At 45.9% G+C, this 24,337-nt stretch overlaps 1 protein-coding gene across 1 annotated transcript in view; it reads right to left on the reverse strand.

Annotated features, from left to right (window-relative positions):
• Positions 1–13,061, reverse strand: part of Igsf10 (immunoglobulin superfamily member 10) — a 29,867-nt gene extending 16,806 nt beyond the window's left edge. Inside the window, exons 1-5 of the mRNA XM_015486911.2 lie at positions 12,656–13,061; positions 11,033–11,218; positions 9,670–9,799; positions 6,447–6,837; positions 300–4,619 (exon numbers count right to left, since the gene is read on the reverse strand). Coding sequence (XP_015342397.1) covers positions 300–4,619; positions 6,447–6,837; positions 9,670–9,799; positions 11,033–11,217 — 5,026 coding nt within the window. The 5' untranslated portion in view covers position 11,218; positions 12,656–13,061. The remainder of the gene's footprint in view (positions 1–299; positions 4,620–6,446; positions 6,838–9,669; positions 9,800–11,032; positions 11,219–12,655) is intronic.
• Between the last annotated feature and the right edge of the window lie 11,276 nt (positions 13,062–24,337).

Raw genomic sequence — 24,337 nt, forward strand, 5'->3', positions numbered from 1 at the left:
CTCTAGGTCTTTGATTACTAATTATTCCTTGATTTTAAAAAAATTCATGTATTTTAAAAGCCAGATAGTTGAACACAATGACCAGTCATTTTCAAATTGTGTTTTTGAGGGAGCTCTGCTTTCAAATAATTTAAAAAATGATTCTTAATTATTTTAAAACCTTCTAATGAATGACGCAAAGGTCAAATGAGGATTTCATGGTTTCTGTGTTTTAAAGAAATGTTAACTGAAATACAACACAGTCTTTCCCCTGTTTCATGATTAAAGGTGACCAAGCACAGAGGGACAGTTCTCAATACCTGATGAGACTCTGGTCCAGTGGACAGTGGGCGGGGGGTTCCCAACGGCTGTGCAGGGGAGAAAGGCATCCGAATGCGCAGGAACCGTGAAGCTGGCAGCGTTTCCTCCAACTATTCTGGGCTTTTCAAACGTACTCCTCAACAAAGAGTCCGAGGGAAGGAGCTGGAAAGTTGTGATTTTTTGACTAGCTGTCTTATCCGTCTTCTGTCCATCCCAGATTGAAGTCTGAGAGGTGGCCTCTGGTAAGCTCAGAGTGGGCAACTCACTTGGGACTGGATTTTTACCTTTGCCTGCAATTTCTGGGTATGACTTGGGCCCAAACTGGTTTTCTGGCCAGGACAAGGGAGTCCATTTGGAATCTTGCGACTTAATTGTTATTGGTCTCGGTCTCGGGGTGAGAGTAGGGCGTCCCCAGCTGGGGTAGGTAAAGTGGGCAGCGCCAGTCACAAGTTTGGCATCTGGCTGCTGGGGAGGTGCTGTGACCCCTGCTGCTAATTGTTGTAGGTCAGCATCATGCCTCGAGGACTTGTTCAAGGTGACCACTGTGTCCGTTCTCATCTTGAAGACGGGAGTTGCCAATCTGTCAATAACTGCAGTTTGCGTGGGGGGCAGGGAGGTAGGAATCGGTACTAGAGGACCATGGCTGCTCAGGAATGGTGGCCTGGTCGAGGGTTCAACGCTGGTTTTCCTGGCTGTGGTACTTTGGGGCGACTTGCTGGACACCGACATTTCGGAAGCAATTGTGCTCCTCGGAGTCTGGGTGGTCTCTTGGGGTGGCCCTTCAGGTACACCTGTCAGGGGAAGGGTTCTTGAGTGAAGACCAGTTGTGCTTGAAATCCCACCTGTGTCTTCCAGTGGTGGGGGAGTGAAAGCAGAGACGCCAGGCTCAAGGGAAATTTCAGCTATGGCTGGAACAGGTGTCACAGCAGCGGAGAGAGGCAGGCCAGCACTCTGGCCTGGAGAGGTGCTCGGGTCATTCCTGTTCCTCTGAGGCTCCTGTTCTCCTGGATATTCTGGGGACCTGGGTCCTGTTGCTTGGGTATTATAGATAATGACAGATGTGGGAGCAGCGGGGGCACCTGTCAGAGTGGCTGTTTGCACTGGTTGGAAGCCAAGTGTGCTCGATTCTCTGGGGGTGGGAGTGGGAAGCAGGGAGTGGGAGGATGGGAAGGGCAGCTCCCTCCCTGTGGGGCGGTGTCCAGATCTGGGGGTTTCGCTGGTGTTGTGGTGGGTGGCAGCCAGTGTTACGGGTGGAATTTGCATTAGCCTTGCCGAGAACGTTGCAGGAGGGAAGGGGGGAATGTGATTTGTGGGTAGAGTAGGAGATATTCTAGGAAGCATCGTAGCTTTGCTTTTCTGTAAACCAAACGTACGCAGATTCTTTAATATCCCTTTTTGTTTATAGTTATTTACAAAGATCTGATGCCAGGGGATTTTCCTTATTGAGAATCTTGTAGTGGGCAGAGCCGTGGGCACTGGTGGCTTGGTGACGGGACCTGGAAGAGGTGGTGTAATCCCCGACTGTCCTCTGGCTTCGCTGGTGGTGGATACACTCAGGGAACTATTATCTGCTAGGAGAGGTTGATTCAGAGGTATGGAGGTGAGGGCAGGAGTCGTGGCTGCAGTGGGGGCCCCGTGGCTACTTTCAGCACTGACATATTTTATTGTGGGTGATGTTTTATCAATATCCACCTCTGGTTTGTTCTCAGATAATGAAGGATTCTGGGCTAGAGTTGTGGACAGATCTGCTGTGACTCTGGCGACATCAACGTTGGGGTGGGTGCTGGGGGGAGGACCTAGAGAAGACGTCACTGTTGTAGCAGAGGCCAGTGCCTCTGTGGGAGGACAGGATAGGCACCTCACAGGGAGCTCTGAGGCTGAAGGTGTGGTAGTGCTTTCCTCAGCAGAGCCCCGGACTGCAGGCCCCACCATGCCATATCCATGCCGTCGGAGAACTGGAGTCCTGTATGGGCTAATAATTCGCCCTCTGCCCCAAATTTTCCTGCGCCGCCCAAAGCGTCTGGGGAGTGGGGTGCCAGCAGTGCTACTTCTAGGAATCTGAAACGAAGGATCAGCAGTAACGTGTGGCTCTGAAGGGAGCCTAGAGGTGCTAAGTCCTTGCAGAGTGTAAGAATAGAAGTGATTGCTCCTGGGTTCACTGGCTCCCGTCACCGGTGTCTGGTGGCCGGTTGTGGTATTTACTGACTCTAAGACCACATCAGCTCTGTTATTGCTACTAAGCATTTTGATGAGGGCATCTCTGGTCACAGTCCTCCGTGTTGTTGGAGGAGCCCTTTGAAAATGCTCGTACCTCCCCGTCTGCTCAGAGTCCTGAAATTCAGTCGTTCTGGGCATCGGTGGAGAGAGAGGGGCTGGATTTTGGGTGGCTGCACCGTGCATTAGGCTTGATCTACTTGGATCTAGGTCCTCGGGTGTGGCTGTGGTTTTAGAAGTGGTAGACTGCTTGAAACCTGTAGGGTTTTCAGGCTGCACAGGTGGACTCGCCATGGGGGAGGCTTCTGTGTCAGAGGCTCTGTTGGCCACAAGGCTCGGGGCCATTGCTCCAGGGCCAGCAGCCTCCACCCTTGCCACAGCACTGGGAGCTGCTGTGGGGCCTGCAGACTCCTCTTCTGGGGGGAGCACACCCGAAGAGCCCTCTTCCTCGCCAGGTGAGCTCAGGAGCTGGGAGCCTGGCTTGGGTGGCCCTGCCGTGGTGCTTTCCCGTTTTTCTGGCACAGTATTCTTTTTAGCTCTCTCCAAAAGCGCTGCCCAGTGTCGTGGATCAATCCTCCGTGCAGAGGGGGGGAAGTGCCTCCTATGCTCCCTCAGGCCTCGGTGTGCTGACCCTCCCCGCAGCAGCGGGGTGAACCCCCCTCTGTCATTCTTACTTGCTCTGGAGACTGGTCTCCTAGCCTGAGCCCCCGAGGGAGCAGACGGAGGGAGCCCACCAATCGCAGACTCCCGAGGGTGAGTGCTGGGACTAGACTCTCCGAGTCCAGATCCATCTGCGTCCCTCTCCTGCTCTGATGGCCTTTGACCTTTCATTTTGACTGAAACTTGATAAAGCAGAAAATCCACCCCCGATGGGTTGGCTGCTACACAGCAATACTGACCTTGCTCTTCTGGGGTGACCTGTGGGATTCTCAATGTGCCGTTGTTAAGAATTTGCTTTCCTCCTGAGGACTGATGGAGGACAGAGCTTCCTGGAAGGACCCAGCTAACAGAGGCGTCTGGGGTCCCTGTAGCATGGCATGGGAGATCGAGCGTGTCACCAGCAAAAACCGTGTGATGAAACCCCTGTTCAGGAAGAGGCTCCATGCGGGGCTCTACCACGGTGATCCTGTAGCTGAGGACGTCTGCATCACCGTAATTGGTACTTACGCAGTGGTACATGCCTGAGTCAGAACCATCGGCCATCTGGAGTTCCAGCTTTCCACCTTTGTCTATCAGAATTCGTCCATCCTCACTAACATAGGGGGCCCTCACTTTGCTCCCATCGGCTAGAAGCCACTCCAAGTGTGGGCTGGGTTCCCCTTGGCCTGGGCAGTCCAGAGCAATGGTGCCACCAACCAGGACGGTGTGCTCCAGCTTGGTGTCGTTATTCCTTGAAATCATAGTCCACTTGTGTGTCCCTGGCTCCCCCGCTGTGGCTGGTAAAGTGACTTGAGCCTCACTTGCATACTGGATCTGTAATGTCCCCAGGGTGGTCGCAGTTCTGTTCAGCTGCAAAGAGATCCGGTTCTGCATCAACCACGAGGGATCCGCTCTGAGGTCGGCCTCCACGTTAGTAAAGATGTCTTCGGGCTTAGGTGCCACCTGTCTGTATTTGTAGCGCAGCTGCGGTGTTTCAGGGGGCAAGCGGTTCCTTTCCAGTGTCAGAGGGACATCACTGTACAAAGCCAGAATGTGCCACACTGGCTGAATGTCACTGGGATCCACGTCGCACACCAGGAATGTTGAAAGTGACATATTGAGGAAGATGTGGTTGTTTTCTTCAGTGAACGCCATGGGCCGTGTCCTCGAGGGCTTCTGAACGCTGCAGGCCACGTTAGCTTTGTTTCCAAACTGGTCTGTCATATTCAGAGTTAGGGAACCGAGGGGTGCCAGGAAGTCTCGGGGAGAGATGGAGGCAGAACCATCATCTTCTGGAACAATCGGTCTCTTTGATTGCAGGGACGGGTTGATGGTTGGCTTCACACACAGGAAAATGGCAGCTGGGACCAGAGCAAAGGGCCTGCCCTTAATACTCTGGGGGTTCATGCAAGCGGGACACAGCTGCAGACCAGAGGGACCTCTGTCTTTTTTGCATTTTATTACATCTAGGAAAAAATCACAATTGAATTACTATCTATCAGTTGTGACATCTTTAAAATTTCACACATGAACATTTTGAAGAAATATTTTTGCTACAATTTGAAATTTGAATTATTAAATAGGTTTATATGGTTTCTGCCTTTGAAATGATTTCTAAAAAAGATGTCATCTCTGTCTCTGCTGTGACATCCTACGCACAGGCCTGAGGGTTTCATCCATCTTATTCACTGAGGTATTTCCCAGTCCTAGAAAGTGCCTGATATATATTTGGTACTCATTAAATATTAGTTGGGATGAATCATTTTTCTATATAGGAAAACAAAATGGTATGCTCATCTTCATTTTTTATTAGTAGTAGCTCCCCATTTTAGTGTTCAAGATAGTCACAGAACACCTTTGTCCTAGAAGGATGACCTGTTCCATAAGCAATCATTTGTAAGACTCTGAATATCATTAAAAAAATTTTTTTCCCTATTATCCAAAGAATATTGACCAAAATATAAGATGTCGTGTCCTGGTGCGACTTTATAGAAACAGGAAAGGAGAGAGACAGACGATGCTCAAGGTAAAGAGCAGGAGGCGAGGGTCCAGGGTGTGAGCAGGAGGTCAGGAAGACTCAGGTCCTGAGCTGGGGGGTGCCCCGCTGCCTGAGGCAGAGGCTCCGGAGGAGGAGCGGGCTTAATGCGAGGGGAGAGCACTGTGCCCAAGCAGTGGGGTGGCTCACTGAAGGTCTCATGGCACCAGGCAGCCTTCCACATCATAGAGCGTTGCCCACCTCCACACCCGAGGTCAGACCTCACATTCCCTGGTATTTAAAATACTGCTCTGGTGAGCCTGTTTAAGATGGCCAGCCACTGGAATATTCCAGAAGAGCAGCTCTTTTCCTCATACAAGATGCAGGCTGGGATTTCTACGCAGGAGCTCCCACATCATGCACTGGGCACAGCACTTAGATCTGAGAAGTCCAGTGCTTCCTAAGACAGGCAAATCTGTCATCAAATCACTGTTACACAGGTACAAGTTTCCTCTCAAAGTCCCAAGAATGTCACTCTCTATGCATTTGTGTCTGGGACATCAAGACCATAAGTACCTAGTGGGTGGGTGGCAAGTTCACCATCAACATGGCCGTCATTGATAGGTGCTTTAACAAGGATTACTGAGAACCTACTGTATTCCATGCATGTTGCAAGGGCTAAGCCTAGACAACAGACACTGATAACACCACAGGCCCTAATACCAGCAAATAAGATGATATGTCATCCTCTTAAGAATGGAAGTGCGGGTGGAACGATCCTTCTGAGGTGGATGCGGTGGGTGCTGGAGCACCCTGACTTCCCAGAGGAGCGAGTGCTGACCAGACTTGCTGGCTGGGAGCACCAACAGAAACAAAGGGACAGGCAGGAGAAGCATCAGGGACCATGACACAGCTGTGGTTTGTCCAAATGTAGTTCAGGGTCATTAGGGCAACAAGTGTCTGTGTGTCTGGGGTGAGAAAGGGGCTGAAGGCTGGGAACTGAGCATTGGCAAGGACCACAGAGGGAGGACTTGGCACGTGGGCCAGGAGGCACTCTCCAGCCAGAGGTCAGCATGGTTCTTAGAGGGCCAGATGGAAAGAAGGTGGGCTTCATGGACCGTCCTCCTCTGACACAGCCTCTTGACTGCACCATTGCAGCACAAGTACAGGTGGAAACCAGGTGTCAAGACTGTCATCCCCAAGTTATGACTGGGGCTTTACTTTCTCTTCAGCTAACTGACCTAGGACTCTTATACTGATCAGACACCTCCAAGTTGGGTCCCCTATCTAATTAGGAAATAAACCACTGTGCAGATACCTGGCTTCTCCTGCATCCAGTCAGACAACCACCTCAGATGGCAGTCACAGACCCACGGGTTCCCGTGCAGATAGAGGCTCTCTAGGGCAGGCATGTAGGAGAGCATCTCCTGAGGGAGGGAGGGCAGGAAGTTGTCAGACAAGTACAGGTACTTGAGGAAGGATGTCTTAAACATCTGGAGGAAACGCAGAGACACAAAGGTATCTGGATGGAGCTTAGTGAGCTGGTTCCCTTCCAACTGCAGCAGGCGGAGAGAACTGAGCCCATAGAAAGCCTCGGGGTTTATGAACTCAATGTTGTTGTGGTCCATGTGCAGCCGGGTCAGGCTCCTGAGGCCATGAAAAGTATCTTTCTCAAGTTTTCGAACTTTGTTATAGCTCATTTTTAAGACCTGTAATCAAAAAAGATAAACATATTTATTTTGTTAAAAGAATTTTCACAAAAGGGGAAAAGCATATGTTGTAATTAGTCCAATGCCATATGCATACCTGGTTAGGAATCCAATTCAAACAAATTAGTTGCCAATTAAATAAGGAAATATCAGAAAAATTAGGACATACATAAGGAATCATTGCTAAATTGAAAGACATAATAATGATATGATGATTATTTTTTGAAAGATTCCTTGTGATATAGATCGAAGTACTTACAAAAGAAACATGAGTCTGTTTAAGAATAGCTCTGAGGGGGAAAAAAAAAGAACGGCTCAATGGAATGTAGTATGTAGGGCTCAGGTGAGATGGAATCCATTACGTGTTGGTAACTATTGAGGCCGGGTGATGCTTCACAGGAGTTCCACGCACCCTTCCCTCTACTTCTGTATATGGTTGGAAATTTCAATAATAAAAAAATGATTTTTAAAAAGTAAATTTAAGATTTTTTGAAAATAAGAATATAAATTGAGTTTATTTTCTTTCTTTCTTTCTTTCTTTTTTTTTTTTTTGGTACCAGGGATTTCAGCTAGTGAACTTAACTACTGAGCCACATCCTGAGCCCTTTTTAATATTATTTTGAGACAGAGTCTCATTAAGTTGCTTAGAGCCTGCTCAGTTGCTGAGGCTAGTTCTTGATCTTGTGATCCTCCTGCCTCGGCCTACAGAGCCACTGGGATTACAAGCGTGTGCCACCATGCCCAGCAATTTTTCTTTTTTTTTTTACATTTTAAATAGCTTTGAGATATTATTAGCATCACAGATGCTAATAAATAAAATGTTAAAATTCACCTTTTTATTTTTTACTTACTTTTTTGGTGGGTGGGATTACTGGGGATTTAACCCAGGGGTGCTTTACCATTGAGCTACATCACCCAGCCCTTTTCCTGTTTTATTTTGATAGTGAGAATGTAAGCAACTTAATGAGACCCTAAGTTCCTGAGACTGGCCTTGAACTTGAGATCCTCCTGCTGAAGGCTCCTAAGTCACCAGGATTACAACCACTATGCCTGGCAGAGAATTCATCTTTTAAAAATGTACAATTCGTTGGATTTTAGTACATTCATGGATTTGTACAACCATCTTCACTCTCAAATTTTAGAAAATTTTTATCCTCCCCAAGTAAAACACCAATTTGTATTAACAATTATTCTCCCCCCCCCCCAGGCCTAAGCAGCTGCGAGTCTACTTTCTGTTTCCATGGATTTGTTGATTCTAGACAGTTTACATAAATGGAATCACACAACACGTGGTCTCTCTCATGTGTCTGGCTTCTTCCACTCACAAACTGCCCAAGACCCATCCCTGTCCTACCTGCAACAGCCTCTCTTTCCTTTTTATTACTGACTAGTATTCCATTGTATGCATGTACCACATTTTGTTTCTCCACTCATCAACGGAGGGAGTCTGGGGTATTTTCTACTTTTTATTATTTTGAATAATATGACTTTAATTGATTTTGAGTTGAAATTAAAACAATTTTTTTTATTGTTGGTTGTTCAAAATATTACATAGTTCTTGATATATCATATTTCACACTTTGATTCAAGTGGGTTATGAACTCCCATTTTTACCCCATATACAAATTGCAGAATCACATCAGTTACACATCCATTGATTTACATATTGCCGTACTAGTGTCTGTTGTATTCTGCTGCCTTTCCTATCCTCTACTATCCCCCCTCCAATTTTGAATGTTTCAATTTTGCTCGAGTTTTCTCCAGTTCCCTATCTGATTATAAGCTGAACTTAACCTATTCTCCCCCCCACCCAAAAAAAAAAAAAGAGGCTGGTGAAAACAAGATTTCCCCATTGTATTTTCCTGGTTCAGCCTAAGCTGTTGTCACTATTGACCACACTGTCCTGGAATGCCGTGTGTCCTAATAAATAAAAGTTAAACTGGCTACACAGATGAGCTTTGCCCCAAGTGTTACCCCGAGTTCCTCAATACTCCCTGAAAACCCGGGTGAAGTGCAGCCCCTTGCTCTTGAAGACGCCCGTTCCCAGCAGAGCCTGATGAAGCCGGTCCTGGGTACCAGGACCGCATGGGCTGCGCGCTCCTGCCAGGTTCACGGCGCTCCTAGGGCTGACGTGCTGCACCGGGTGCTGGGAGACCCACTGCTGTCTCTATTTCATTGACTGTCTTATGAGGAGTTCTGGGACCCATCGCTTCCTGATTTCAAAGTCAAAATGACTGTGCTTGTCCTGAACCAAAGTTTCACTCCTGTTCTCAATGGACAGTGTCTGCCTTGTGCGTCAGCCTCTCGGGAGTTCAGGTCCTCCTGCAGCAGCTGCAAGGGCTTCCACACCAGCAGCTCCCTGGGTTTCCCTTGCTTTTGTCCCTGGAGTTCCCTCACCTTCTAGTTTCTCACTTGTGACAGTTCTTACAGTGCTTTATTCCCTCTTGGAAATCCATAGAACTTCAAAAAGGTTTTCAAAGAAGGCAGAGCATACACAAGAAATTAAGTAAGGCTGGACAATAGTTCACCGATTTATAGAAAAGGTACCACAGTCTATTCCCAGAGAAACAGGATTACAAATAGTCTTTGAAAGATAAAATTTTAAAGGTTCAGTGACCCCCTGGGTACATTTTTTACCCCTGTTAGCTGGAGGTATAAGAAAATTTCCCTGAGAATTTTCATAGTATTCTAATTTCCACATATGGTTGCATTTAAAAAAGAAATCAGTTCTTCACGTGCTCCCTTGACATCTGCCTCTAACTTACAGAAGGTCTGCTTTGGGGTCTTGGGGGAAGGGCACCCCTCCACCCTCCCCGCCCTGCCCCGTGTCACCTGCAGCGCCTGCAGATCCGAGAAGGTCCTATCAGCGATGGTGTGGATACCATTGCTGTGCAGCAGGAGCAGCTCCAACTTGCTCAGGCCAGAAAAATCCATTGCCGTCAATCTAACCAAGCTGTTGTACCTGAAATCAAAACACCACTCCAGGCATGAGCCGACTCTGCCAGCGAAAGGTCACAGCAAAACACGCTCACACAGAACGCTCTTGCTTTACCTGTGCTCTAGGGAGAGGGTCAAATGCTTGGAACGTTACTGAAGTTCTCTAGATGCCACTGATTTGCTCTCCCTTCCCAGTCCTGTGATCTCAGCTACAGTCCCCCTGTATGTTCCCAGGACATGCCACATCCACTCCCATCTTTAAACCTTCATGGACTTGCAGTAACTTCAGGGCAGAAGACCCTCGAAAACCCTGCCCTTTTATCCTTGTAGATGTAGGCCATTCAATCAGTAGTGGTTAAGGATCTGGGGCTCTGGAGCTCAGGTTTTAGCTTCTGGCTGGGCGTGATTATGAGTTCTGGCTTCTAATAATACTTGTGTGACCTGGGTAAAATCCGGAGACCTTGTGTGTTCCAGTGTCACTACAAAGTGCAGTAACAGAGTCCACTACAAGGGAGTTATGAGGATCCAATTTAGTGCTGAGCCTGGTCAGCACACAGTAAGTACACAATTAAGGTTGGCTCTTATGAGTCATGGCTGTTCTCAAGGCATGCTGCATGCTCTCCTATTCTCACTACAGTGCATAAACTGTTCAACCACAGCTTCTTCAGGTGAACGGTTTGCTGTCCATCACTGTATCCTGCTTGGCACACAATGAATGAATGTGCTCACTAATGTCACATAAGAGATTTAACCCCCACTGCATGTGCACACACACACACATTCTCATGAACCTTTAAAATACAGTCATCTGTGGTGGATTCAATTAGGCATGCATTTTAAATAAGCCACAAATAGTAATGGCTCACATTAATTGTGCACATACTAACTGGGGCATTTTAAAATCTCAAAGGCCTTACAAAAGGACATTGCAGACCTTCCATGTCACTTGCATATGGGATAGTTCTAATTGCCCCATCATCTCTTATGCTATATCATAATGCTGATTGCTAAGTGCAACTCTATTATTTCCCAGCAAAAATGTGCCCAGAGTGAAGCTTTTTCACAAGCACAGCCTCCCAACCTACCAAGAGACTGTTCAGGTTCTAGAACTTTCTCCTCATAAAGGACTAGCAGGAAAAAAGTATTGTCCCCAAAACTTACCAAAGGTTCTCACGAGATCATTTCATACAAAAAAATGTTTAAAACAATTGTGGTTAATCTTCTAAAGTCATGGGGGCTCTGGGGACAAGTCACTCACCCTAAATTGATGCGTTCCACGTTTGGTGAAATGCTCTCTGGGATGGAAGTCAGGTACCGAAATGTGCAGTGCACCTCTGTGGACACATAGCAGGTGCAGCGGCGGGGACAGGCTCTGCTCCCCGGGGCAGTCACCAGGAGGACCCCAGTGAAGGGGACCAGCAAGCAGATGGTCTTTACCCTCATCCTAAAGGAAAACAAAATCTCACTTTGGAATTGTAAAAAAATCTCAAGTGAACTTCAGGACCCCACCCCCACCCTGACACACATACAATAGAAGCTCTAGGACTGGACAGAACTTTAAGGGTCATGCATGGCTAATTTCATTCACACCTTCTATGGTGAAAGGTAAAGTACACTCCTTGTAAAACCTCAGTGTGAGCTTATGGTCAAGCAGGATGCTTATTGTTCTGAAAATTTCACAGCTTCTCACTTCCTAATGAAGAGCAGCAATCCCTACTATCCAGGGATGGTTAGAGGGGAATCTAGAGCCCAAGATGAGGATATTGTGACAACTGAAGCCATAAGTCTTGGTTCCTGTTCATTCCAGAGCCTATGCAGACTAACTTCCAAAAAACCAATTACAAAAATAACACATGGACACTTCAGAAAATTGGAAAACTTTAAATAGAGAAATTTTCTCATCATTGCAGCATTCCTTTCTAGTCTTTTCATACATGCCAACTGTATACAGAAGGCATATATCTGTGTGTATGCCTATAGATGACATTGTGCAACATTTATCATTTAATGTGTAATGTGTTCTTCATTTGATTAAATCTTCTTCAAAAACATTTTAAGGGTCATAATTATTCACTGGAAAGGAAAATAATTTTTTTCCAACTCTTCATGTCCTCGCCAAAAAGACACATTGGACATTTTGCTGCCAGCTAATGAGCACAGGCAACAGGAGCTGTCCAGCTGGGAGGGCTGAGTCTTGGAGCCAGTAGGCAGTGGCCACACTGACCCTGCAGGCAGGAGGTGGGCTGTGTTGGCTCTGCAGAAACACCCCCTGCTCCTTTTTTTGGTCTCTGTCCTCCTCAGCCTGCCACAGGGGTGGAGAAGCTAACCAAGGAGATAATGTGCTCATCTTGTTGGGAAAACGATATGTTACCCACACGTGGGGCCAGCCAGGGATCCAAAATCTTCTCTTGGACTTTAGAACACAAAAGGGTTAAAATAAATTTTTTTTTTTTATGTTTTTCTAACAAAAGTGATGTGCAAGATTTGTAAATCTGTTCCTTTGAATAGAATTGTTTCTTTTGGATTTAGCCAGAAATTATCCTTTCACTATGAAACACACTAGGAATAAATGGAAGCTAAATTGTTTTTCACATACATAAGGGAATTATTAGGGTTTAGCCCAGGTTAAAATTTAATTTAGGAATCATATGACCACTTTGGTCACTATAACCATTTTGTTAGAAAAGATTTTAAATACACTCTGTATGACTGGAGGTGAATGTCCACCTTGCTATGATTACATCAGCAAGCCAAGGGACTTCAGGATGAAGGTGGTCCTCAATTCAGCTAGAAAACAGAGGCAAGTTACTTTAAAGAATCAGAAGCATAAAAGCACATAGGGGCTTACCAAACTGAAGAGTGAAAGAGAAAGGGACCATACCTGAACTCTTCTTTCACAGTCCCGAATCTTCCTGTAACATAGGCAGGGGCAGAAAATCTTTCCAAACAGGAGAAAATCACGTCCAAACTCAAAGCAGAAAAAGTTCTCTCCTCCCAAACTGAGCAAATGGCTCAGGGTGATTTGACTACAGCTGGGGAGGGAGGCGCTGCGACCCCTCAGAGCTCCAGCTGCAGCCAAGTTTCTCCGAGGTCCCCTTCCTCCGGACTGAGGGTGGAGGCTTTGAAGTCCTTTCTCCTCCGGTGTCGGTTCTCCTAGGAGCTGTCACTCAATGTGGCCGTTACTCGCACTCCAGCCTGCCCTTCAGTCTCAGGAGTTTCTCTGCAAATTCTCTTAGGCAAACGTGTCGTTGTGTCCACATCCACTATCTTTCCTGAGCGTGGTCACTGTCACCGGAGCGCCCCTCCCCTCTGCACATCCCCCGCCCTCGTCTCCGCCCCTGGCCCTGTAGGCTCCCGGGCAGCCCCTTCCCGCCCCGCAGTCTGCAGTCCGTCAAGGCTGGCGGACCGGCCAGGCTTTCACCTCCACTCCAGGTGACCAAGGGGCTGGCTCCGGGCTCCCTCCAGGTGGCAGCGGGTCCAGACCCTCGGGCAGGCGGGGCGGGGCCGAGCGGGAGGGTGACACCCCTGGGTCCTGCTAGGCTCCCAGGGGGAGGACCACTGCCCTCTGGTTCTCTGGGAGGGCTGTCACTGGCTCCTGGTGGCTCTAAGTTCCCAGGGCTTTCTCCCTGCAGGGCCCTCCTGGCTGGCAGGGCTGTCTCCGTGGCTGCCCATTCATTCCTTCCTTGAGCTCTTCCACCTGTGGACAGGTGGTCTCTTGGCTTAAGAGATGGATGTCCTGGGTCTGTGGTTCTCCCAAGTTCCTTCTGATTGAAGGTCGAGAATCAGTGATAACCTGGGTCCCTGTTGTCCCTGTTGCTCTGTTTGGCCCCACCAGAGAATTACGCACCTGCCACCTTTGAAAATAAGTTTATTGTGTGTATTTAAGGTGCACAACATGACATTATTATGCGCATGTGGGTAGTAGAATGGTTACCTTAGGGAAGCAGATCAACAGAGCCATCATTTCAGTTATTTATTTTTTTAGCTGAAATCTCTTGAAGCAGTAATCCTGACACAGTGCGACTTCATCATAGTCCTGGTATTGCAGTCAGGGCTCTGGACTCCTGCGACCCATATGGCTTTTTCCCTCTGACCCACATCTCATCCCGTTTCCTCCCCCACCACTGCAACCATAGTTTATTCTCTCTCTGCATAAGAAAGATTCCACTGTGTGATTCTGCACATTTTTTTTTCTTTTTGTGACTGCATAACTTGACTTAGTGTCCACAAGGTCATCCATGTGTGGCAAGTGACAAGATCTCCTTTTTAAGGCTTAATATTGTCACAAAGACACCTCAGAGAGCCCCCCCCACACACACACACCGATTGCAAGGGATTATTAGAGAACTGGATTTCAACACTGTGCTATCTGCTTAGAACGCACCCCTTTCTCATCCCCAGCTCCACTCTCCCAGGGCAGAGCTGCCTCCAGATCCCCCCTGCCAACTTGACCACTTAATCACTCCTACAATTCTAGACAGGGCTGCCAATATTTTTTACTTACACTGAATTATTATAAATAAAATGACTGTTTCATCGGGGACTGGAGATGTGGCTCAAGCGGTAGCGTGCTCGCCTGGTGTGCGTGTGACCTGGATTCGATCCTCAGCACCACATAACAAATAAAGATGTTGTGTCCACTGAAAACTAAAAAATAATAAAATTCTCTCTCTTTTTAAAAAAAATATAAAAAAATTAAAATGACTGTTTCATTCTATCTACTTACATTATTTTTGAGCTTTTGACGTAAAATTGGAATGGAAGTTTTAGGGCCATGGTTCTCATGATGTGCTCCTGGGAGCAGCGATATCAGCTCCACTCAGGACCTTGTTGGAAACACAAATTCTCAGGCTCCATCCCAGATCTGCTGAATCAGAGAGGGTAGGGACAGGGCTCTGTGGTCAATGGGTGAACTAGCCTTACACGTGACTCTGCTGCTGCTGAAGTCTGAGAATTTTTGATTTAGGGAAATAATTTCTCATAAGGACAACAGCTTAGATTTCTGGAAGGTTTAGTCTCTGACAAGAGCTGTTATAAGCATTTTACAAATGCCAACTCATTTCTACTTCACAATGGCACCCAGAATCCTAAAAGGAAAGTATGTCATTCCCGTTTTACAGTCACATAAAGTTACCCCAGGTGACACAGCTCGTGCGCACAGAAGCCAAAGCTGATTCAAATCCAGGCTGTTAGGATCTACAGACTGAATGTCTAACCACAAGGTATGGCTGCTCACTTAGCTTGGCACCTGTGAAGTGAAGTCCAATGCCAAATATTCAGGTGGTTCTTAGTAGCATTCAGGTTCCAAGGTAGAATTACAGCATCAGGCACTCAGCCACAGGTAATTCTAGAAGTGTGTATGTTGTGGACATAGTCTTTAATTTTGCAAAGTTGACCAGATTCTTAAAGTTGAAATTCATACATGGTGTCTAAACTTGGATGCTTGCCTTGGAAATAGAGGACATTTGTGGGTTCTTGGCATGCACAGTTTGTTTTTCTTTCAAAGATTCTCCTTACCAGCCCTCATGGCTTTGTGTACTTTAGCCAATTTCTAACCACGGCTTCTAACCAAAGCCTGGGTTCCAGACCTCAATGAGGATAAACCAGGGAAAGCTGGCCAAAGAATGTTATTCCCCCATTTTCCCAGGATGTCTACCCAGGGCCATTTTCTATCAAAGAAAACTCTTATGAAGGCAAGCAGACATTCTTAGGAATTTTTATGACAGGAGTTTCTACAATTATTTTGGGTTAGAGTTCTCTATTTTCTAATTTTTATGTAATCTAGTAGAAATTATTTGGGAACTGAAAGTTATGTTGTGACCTATTCCTCGGTTCAACTTAATAATGTCAATAGTTGCTCTTATATTTAGAGCATATTATGTCCAAGGCTGTATGTGTATTGCTCAATTCTTAAAAATATTCTGATAAGGCATGCAAAAATCATAACCATTGTTTTGGATGAGATCACTGAGGGTGATAAGTGACTCAGAACCAGAACACAATACTGAATTAATAAAACTGTAAGGCCAATGCTCTTAAACCCTATATTTCCCAGCCTCTTCCTGCTTCAGTTTACATTTATACAACTACAAATGCTTAGAACCTCATTCCCCAAATCAGAGTATTTAATACCAAGCCAAAGCAGTTACAAATCATGTAGCTCTTGACAATCATAATTCTTATGGACTTCAGAGCCCATTCATGTGCATGTCAACAGAGAAGCAGATGCCAGGCAGTTCCACCGTCATTCCTACCTCCTAGCCTCATACTTTTCATATTAACAATTGAACCACCCACTCTGTGATGCCAAAAGCAGTGAAGTAGACTAAACCCAGACACTGCTTCTATGAAGCTGCATCGTAGTGAGTAGGTCATGTCTGCCAGAGAGAGAAGCAAGGCAGGAACAGGAGGGATAATGAAATCACTTAATATCAGTCCTGCTCCAAAACAAGGGGTGCGCATCCACCCAATGTGAAACTGCAGGCCCCAAGGCAATAATGTGTCAGTTAATAGTAGTATCCAGACCCTTAATGTACTGGGGATCCAACCTAGGGCCTTCCACATGCTAGGCAATTTTCCCACATACTGAGCCACATCCCGAGCCCCAGACCTTGAATAATTTAGTGCATTCATCATGCCATTTAGGGGTACAGTTTTGGAAGATTCAGAGATAACTTGAAGTCAGTGTGTAGTCCTCTTGTGAGTCATAGATTCCAGATCAAAGGAAACAGAAGAAATGGCAGGAAAATGCAGTGGGTCAGCCTCAGGATGATGAGTTCAAGAGGTGGTTGTGAGGAGGAAGGAAGGTGTTAGCTGTAGAGAGACGTTTAGGAATCACGTTTGTTCAGGATGTATGTGGGGATCGAAAAGATGACGAATGAATCTTACATATTTGGTTTGTGATTCCCATGGGTCCTGAGAACCCCATAGGTGCAGACCTGAGGGGAAACTGAGGCAGAAGTCCTGCCGGGATGACCAAGTAGCCAAAGTGGTAGACATCTAGAGAAGACTCCTGCTGATCTCACTGTCAGATAGGTCACTGTGAGTCCTATATGGTGTTTTGTAATGGTCACTATACCAAAGGCCACCCTTGGTGGAGTTTTTCAGAATTCACCAAGATTTCTCAAGCATGGGTCAGAGATGCATCCAAGAGATCCGAGAACACCTCCAGTGTCATTGAGACAATGTCAGAAGTTGTCCTACATGTGAAGCCGTGGTGGCACCATGTAGTTAGGATCAGGTGCATTTTGTATGAGCAAGCAGAGCATAGATGGGAGCTGAAAGCCCATGGAAAGCAATCAAGGGCACTGCAGCCAACCTCACCAACCACCGCAGAAGTGTAGTGCAGAGGAGGAACAACTAGCCAGCCATGTCTGAGGTCAGCCACGCTGGGAGGATTCCACCACAATCACGGATGGAGCATGCACAGTGTCTGGCCAAACTGTTGGCCACCATATGAAGCTCTGCACACCACCAGAGTGTTCTGGGGCACTGGGTTCTGGAGTGGTATATTTCTACTGTCCTGACATAGGTGGTAGGAATTTGGGGTATGGTAAAGTCTAGAGAATCAGATCCATGTCAGATGATGAATTCAAAATTATTTTTTAAAAGCCAATAACTAAACCATTTCCTTTCTTAATTCTTCTATCTCAGCTTGTGTCTTTGGCTTAATGGTACATTTTATTAGAACTTTGTCCATTCTTCACATGCTGCAGTCTGGCTGGGCACAATTCACGAGCCACTTATCAAGCAGAAACGAACTTTACTTTTAGAATACACACACTGCACCACATGAGCTCTTCAGGAATTCCCTCAGAGCCCAACTGCCACCACCGGCTTCTCACAAGCCTCTCTACCCCCCACTCCTCCTGCTCTTGAGGCCAATTGGCTGGGTCGCGTGGGCGGAGCCAAAAGAGTCCCCTAATGAGCAGCTCCGTGGTCTGAAAGGGCAGGGAAACAGCCCAATGAGCATCACCGCAGAGGAGCCAAACAGCTGGCAGCTGGAAGTTTGCTAGGGCCATGGTGAGCCAATCAGCTGGAAGGTTGCTGGGGCCCCTTCGGCTGTGGCTCTCAACATCTCCCCCTCTCTGTTTAAACAACAAGCATGTGGCTTAGGGACCGTGCCTGCCTTAGGTTGTCCAATAGTACATATGGTCCTTACCGGTCATCGGATGAGCTGACCTCAAGGTGTTAGCCTCCTGTCTTAGGTTGGTACCATTGCAAGGGGCCTCAGCATTCACCATTCTTGAAAATGCAATGATTCTTCAAACCTAATCTCTAATAGCAGGAAAAAAGTAACAAACCTGACAATCTCATGAAAGCTTCACATGCTTCTATCTTTATGTGTTGCATATATGAGGTGCTATGTTTTCTAATAGGTTGCAGAATTAAGTATAAGTAGAATAAAGGAAGGAATTTTTCAGAGGTTGGCATCTTGGATTTTTAGGATGGTTTCCACATATCTCATAATTTACAAAAAAATTAAAGTTTTCCTTTTCTTCTTTGTTGTTAAAATCACTGAACATAGTTCTAAAATATATTAGACATTCTTCTCTCAAAATAAGCTACAGACATGTGTTAGGAAATTATGAGAGAACAAAGCTTGGTGTGGAAAGACTCAGGAAAGAGTCCAGAGACTACCCGTCATCCTATTGAAGCGATTTGTTTTTCTCTTCCGCCAACAGATTTTAACTAATGCACTTGGGGAACAGCCATGGAATAGAGCAGAGGGAAGTCTGGGCTTTCGACACAGGGTCAGCAACCTTCTCTGCATAAGTTCAGATGGTAAATATGGCCTTTGTGGCTGTGTGTCTCTGTCATGAGGACGAGTACGGCCTTTGCAGTGAAGGGAACCTCAGAGAATGACAAACAAGTGGCCATAGTTCTATTCCAATACAACTTTGCCTTAAACCACTGAACTTTGAGTTTCATCTAATTTAAACATATCAAAATGTTGCTGTTTTGATTTTATATTCAACCATTTAAAAACTTAAAAACCATTACTACCTCACAGACCATAAAAAGTGGGCAGTGATCCAGCTTTGGCCACAGTTGGCCACTCCAGCCTGAGAACTGAAGATCCCCACTGTGACCTTTGTCATGGAGGCATGATCCGGACACTGGCATTCTGTGTCACACTAAACCTTCAGCTGACACACCAAATACAAAGGGGAAGAGTTTGAGGTTTGTTTTTTTTTTTTTTTTTTTTTTTTTAACTTTAAAATCAAAGACTAAGTAGCCAAACGTGCTTTAAGAGATTTATCTTCAGTAGTCAAAAGTAACTTTCTGGAGGGACCATAGTTATTTTATATTTGGAATTTCTTTGTAAAATATTCCGTGAGAATCCTGCCGGAATACCATAGTGACATATTCCAGCATTGACGAGACTCTGACGGTGGTGCTTAAGGGATGCCAAGCTGGACAGACAGAGTTTACGACTCTGCAGCCACAAGTAAACGCCTTGTCTGTATTCTTGGGATTCTATATTTAGCAAAGAGATTTTACTCCTGACCACCATGAGATTTCATCAAATTCTAATACTCCACAACAATAAGTCATTTTGCATTTAAAAAGAATGACGAATCCTAAAAGTTAAAAGCACAGGCAAGAGTCAAGCCAGGGACTTAGGAACCATGATGTGGGAAAGGTTCAGTCATAGAGATAGCTTTGGGCAAGAAAAAAAATCAAGTCCTTTCATATTCAATTAACTTGCAAAGACTCAGGGAACCTTAACCAAAAATGTCAAGAGGAAGATTTACCCAATCGCCAGAATAAGTATTTTAATTCCTGAAAACCTCCCAAAGTTTTAAACAAAGTTTTAAAACACCTAAGTTTTCAGGCAAATACCACTTGCTATTCATGTGTCTTAGTTTTTCTGCTAAACCTGACATAAGCTAGGAAAGCCAGTACTGCAAATGCGTACCCTCAGGTACATATTTCCATATCACATACATCAAGGAGTCCCAGCTCCAGGACTGGAAAGAGTTGAGGAAGCTGACCTTGAAAGAGGTCACAGATATTTTTTCCCCCCACTGTATGTGGACTAAATAGTAGGTGGAAAGTAGAATGTTGGTGACTCACCATAAGCTAACAAATTCATCCTAAGCCTGAATGTGAAAAATAGTTGGAACTTCAGGTGACTTCTCAAATGTTTAAACCAAAAAGAATGTTGTATTCAGCTTTTCCTTAAGTTTATGATCCACTTTTTATGCATTTAACCTTCTTTATTGTCCATCCAAAAATATAACTGAGTCAAAATAGCACTGACCCCTCGCTATTTAAAACTAAGTTGTGTACTTAGAGAACACCACACAGGAGAACTTCCTGACGCATCTCATGGACATATACAGAGCAATTTGCCAACTAGCACAGTGGTTAAATGTATTCTCCACTAAAAACAAGAGTTTTTTCTTGTTAGGATAGTTAGCACATCCTTGCATCTGAGAATGGCAATTATTAGCTACACCTGATCATAAACACATCACGGTCTAACAACTCAGGGGATATGGAAAACACACTTACAGAGGGATTTCAGACCCATTTACCTATAAATATGGAATATGATTTATATTCTCTCCATGCTATTGCCGTCTACCCTGGTGACATTTCTAGTTCTGCCATATCATGCAGTCTACAGAAAGTACCATGAAGGGAGCTGGTACTCTAGGGAAGAGAAGAAGGCAAAAGAGCAGTCATCACCTTCGCCACGCTCATCCACACAGGCCTGCATGCCTAAATGTCCACAGAAGAACACAGGCTTGCATTTATTGCCGCTTTGGTTTTAAAAACAGCAGCCATCTAAGAGTGATATTAGCAAGATGGTGAGCTAGAAGCTCCTATTGCTCATCCCCTGACTGCCCCCCAATAAATTCCCAAAGAAACAATACTTACGTTTTAACCAAATAAGGGAGGGCACCAGCAAAATCCCAGCAGAAATCCAGCAGAGCCCAGAAACCCAGCATGGCACAGAGAAGGGAGGAAACACCTTCTCTCTAGCTCCCCTTGCCCTTTTGAGTTCAGCTCAGAACTGCAGGGACTTCTTGCAGAGAAGGTGAGCAAGATGACCTCATCAGTCCCCATTACCATTATGGACATGGCGGTCCTCAGGGTTTAGGCCAGCTGAGGGATCTCCCTGGGTTCATGCTGAGCTACCCCAGAGAAGCTGTTGAAGCTGTGCCCCACCTCTCTAGGGCCCATGCTGGTACCTCTCTGTGCCATCTTAGAATCAGAATCACTGCTGGAGTGTGTTCCCTGGGATCAGGTAGCCACTGCAGCGCTCCACCGAGGCCGGGCTGCACTGCACAGGCCCATCCAGGACTGCACCACCACCAAGCAGGGCTGCCACTGTGCGTACCCTAGGGCCTAGCTGCTGCACAGCCACCCATCTGCATCCCAGTCAGTGAAGCACCTTCCTCTGAGGGCCAGCGATGCCTCACGCCCCAGGGATAGGGAGCCCTCAATTACCAGAGCAGTCATGTCCCTGGTGCCAGAGCTCAGGCACCACGCTGCTCCCTGGGTGACCTCAGGCCCCCAGCACACTGGAGCAGTAGCCCACCCCTGCCCCTCATCACAGAGGAAGCAGTGCTCCATCCCCAGAGGCGGGGGGTTTACGAGTCTCCAGCACAGCAGATCAGTGACATCTCCTGGCATCCTACCCTCCAGGAACCAGATGCTCTGAAGCTGTGCTCCCTGGAGCCCAGGAGAGACACACCAGAGAACCAGGGCATTAGCCGAGCTGTGCATCCACCCTCAAGTCACACAGCCACAGCACCCCGTGACCTGGAACTAGACCCTTGCAGCCCAAGCTCCAGAAGCACCTGCCTGGTGAAGGAGCAGGCTCAGCAGTGCTGCCACTCAGACTCCAGAGCCCAAATGCAGTGGCTCCTTTACATTCTTGCTGCTGTGGCACCTGGTCTCAGAACCTGGACTGCTGCAGTGTCCATCGTCCCTGGGCTCCAAGTTACCACGCACAGCATGTCACCCCCAGAGCCATGGTTCTTACTATGCTTTGCTTGGTCTTGTCCCAAATGTTAGCTGGGGCAGGGGCACAAACTCTCAGAGAACCTTTCCCTTCCTAGAGACATGACATTGCCATGCCTGCCTCCAAAGATCAGAGCCATGGTGACATCCCTGCACCTAGAGGAACAGAAGCCAGCACAGCAGGAGCGCTGTGTCCACTTGTACCTCAAAGAGCGAACCTGTGCTTCAGGTCTCAGTGGTTTTCAGGACCCTGAGCCCAGTAACCCAGCCTCACAGTCACTGAGTATCTGTGTCCTGAATCTCAACACCACTGTAACTGTTTATGAGCCTTGTTGAACCCGACACCAAGAAAGATCCCTCAGCCAAGACTCCAGACCACAGGGAAGAAAACATTAGGCGGATCTCTAGTCTCTTGATCTAATAATCTTCCAGGCATTGTCCCTGCCACAAACTCCTGCAGCCTAGACCACCGAGGTGCACAGTCTCAATAATATTGATTCCAACTGAAGAAGCTGCACAGAGACTGTCACCATACCCACATGGAAAGAGAGCTCAACCTTCTCAGCCAGCCACCTCAAGTCCCCGCACAGATGAGAGTCTTCCCCAACTACAGTCCTTCAGTGACGTGCAGATGCGGTGCCTTTACCACCAGGCATACAGACGCCAACACAGGAACACAAAAAAACAGGAGAAAGCCAGGAAATATGAGACCACAGGGACACAGTAACTCACTAGAAGATAAATTACGCAAAGAATTAAAAATAATAATTTTAGGGAAACTCAGATATCATAATCAATCTAATAAAATCAGGAAAACTATGCATGAGACAAGTTGGACAAAGACATGGATGTCATAAAGAATGGGAATCTTGGGAGTTCAACAATTTAATAAAAAATACAACTGAGAGCTTCCACAGCACACTAGAAAATACAGAATAAATAACTAACCTGAAATAGATCCTATGAAATGTTATCGAGGAAAAACAAAGAAATAAGAGTGAAAGAGTACAGAATCTATAGGGCTTATAGAATACCATTAAGAGAACACATATTACATGTGGTTAAGAATAATAAGATGACACAAAACATAGAAAGCTTGTTTAGTGAAATAATTGCAGAAAATATCCTAAGTCTTGGAAGTGATATGGACACCAAAATCCATAATGGTTCCCAAACAGATTCAACAAATAGGGATCCTCTCTAAGGCACATTATGATCAAAACTTGAAAAAAGTGAAAGAAATTTAAGAGGAGCAAGGGAAAGCATCCAGTCACAAGAATTTCCATTAAACCATCAGCAGATGTCTCAGCAGAAACCCTGTAGGCTGCGAGTGAGTAGACGACATATTCCAAGTATTATGGGAAAAAGCCATCTAGAAATACCATAACCAGTAAAGTTATCCTCCAGAAAGAAGACTTTCTCAGACAAAAACTTAGGGGAATTCAGTATCACTTCCTTACACAAATACGTAGGAAGTTCCTCCAGTAGTATTGGAAGGATAATTATCATGAATACATATGAAAGTGTAAAATTCACTGGTAGAGGTAAATATGGAGTCAAATCCAGAATATACCAACAGTATAATGGTGGTCTGTTCCTCTAATATAAAGGTTAAAAGTCAAACTTGTAAAACCAAACAACTAAAGCTAAATAAATTGTTCAGGCATAAATTGTTCAGACACAACGTAAAAAAGACGTAAATTGTGACATCCCAAACACACGTTCTGTGTGGATAAGTCTAGAATTTTCCTATGCAACAGAAGTGAACTTGCTATCAGTTAAAAATGTAGCTTATAAGATGTTTTATGAAAGCTTCATGCCAATCACAAAATAAAACCTACAGCAGAAATACAAATAACAAAGAGAAAGGAATCCAAGCGTAATACTACAGAAAATCATCAGATCACCAAGTTGGACAAGAGATGAAGAGCAATAAGGGCCAAAAATAACCAAAGAGCAGTTAATGGAATGGCAAGAGTCAGTTCTTACCTGTCAAGGGTGACCTTAAAGGGAAGGGATTCTTCAGTCAAAAGTCAGACTGGTTGGATGGATTTTAACAACCATCAACGATATGCCGCCTACAAGAGACCCGCTGAAGCCACAGGGACACACAAAAGATGAACATAAAAGTATGGAAGAAGGTGTCCATCTGTACACCCACAAGAAGAGGGCCGAAGGGGCCACACTGCAATCTGACAAGACCACTTCAAGTCCAAAGCTGTCTGTCCCAGGAGACAAGAAGTCTCAGGTTGATGATACAGGGGTCGATTCATGAAAAGGACACAGCAATAGTAAATGTACATACACCTAACACTGGAACACATTGAGCAATATAAATAGTCAATAAAGGGAGAAAGAGAGAACACCACAATTGTAGATGGCTTCAACATCCACTTTCCACAACAGATAGCTCCAGAGACAAAAAAATCAATCAAGGAATGTAGAACGTGAACTGTACCTTAGGCCCAAAGGACCTATTAGACACCTCACACTTCCATAGAGTGGCTGCAGAACCCTCAACTTCTCCAGTATACCTGGGTCCTTCTCCAGGATAGACCACAGCCTACTGCAGAACAAGTCTGCC

This window comes from Marmota marmota, unplaced genomic scaffold, assembly GCF_001458135.2.
Source record: "Marmota marmota marmota unplaced genomic scaffold, marMar, whole genome shotgun sequence".
Lineage (NCBI taxonomy): Eukaryota > Metazoa > Chordata > Mammalia > Rodentia > Sciuridae > Marmota > Marmota marmota.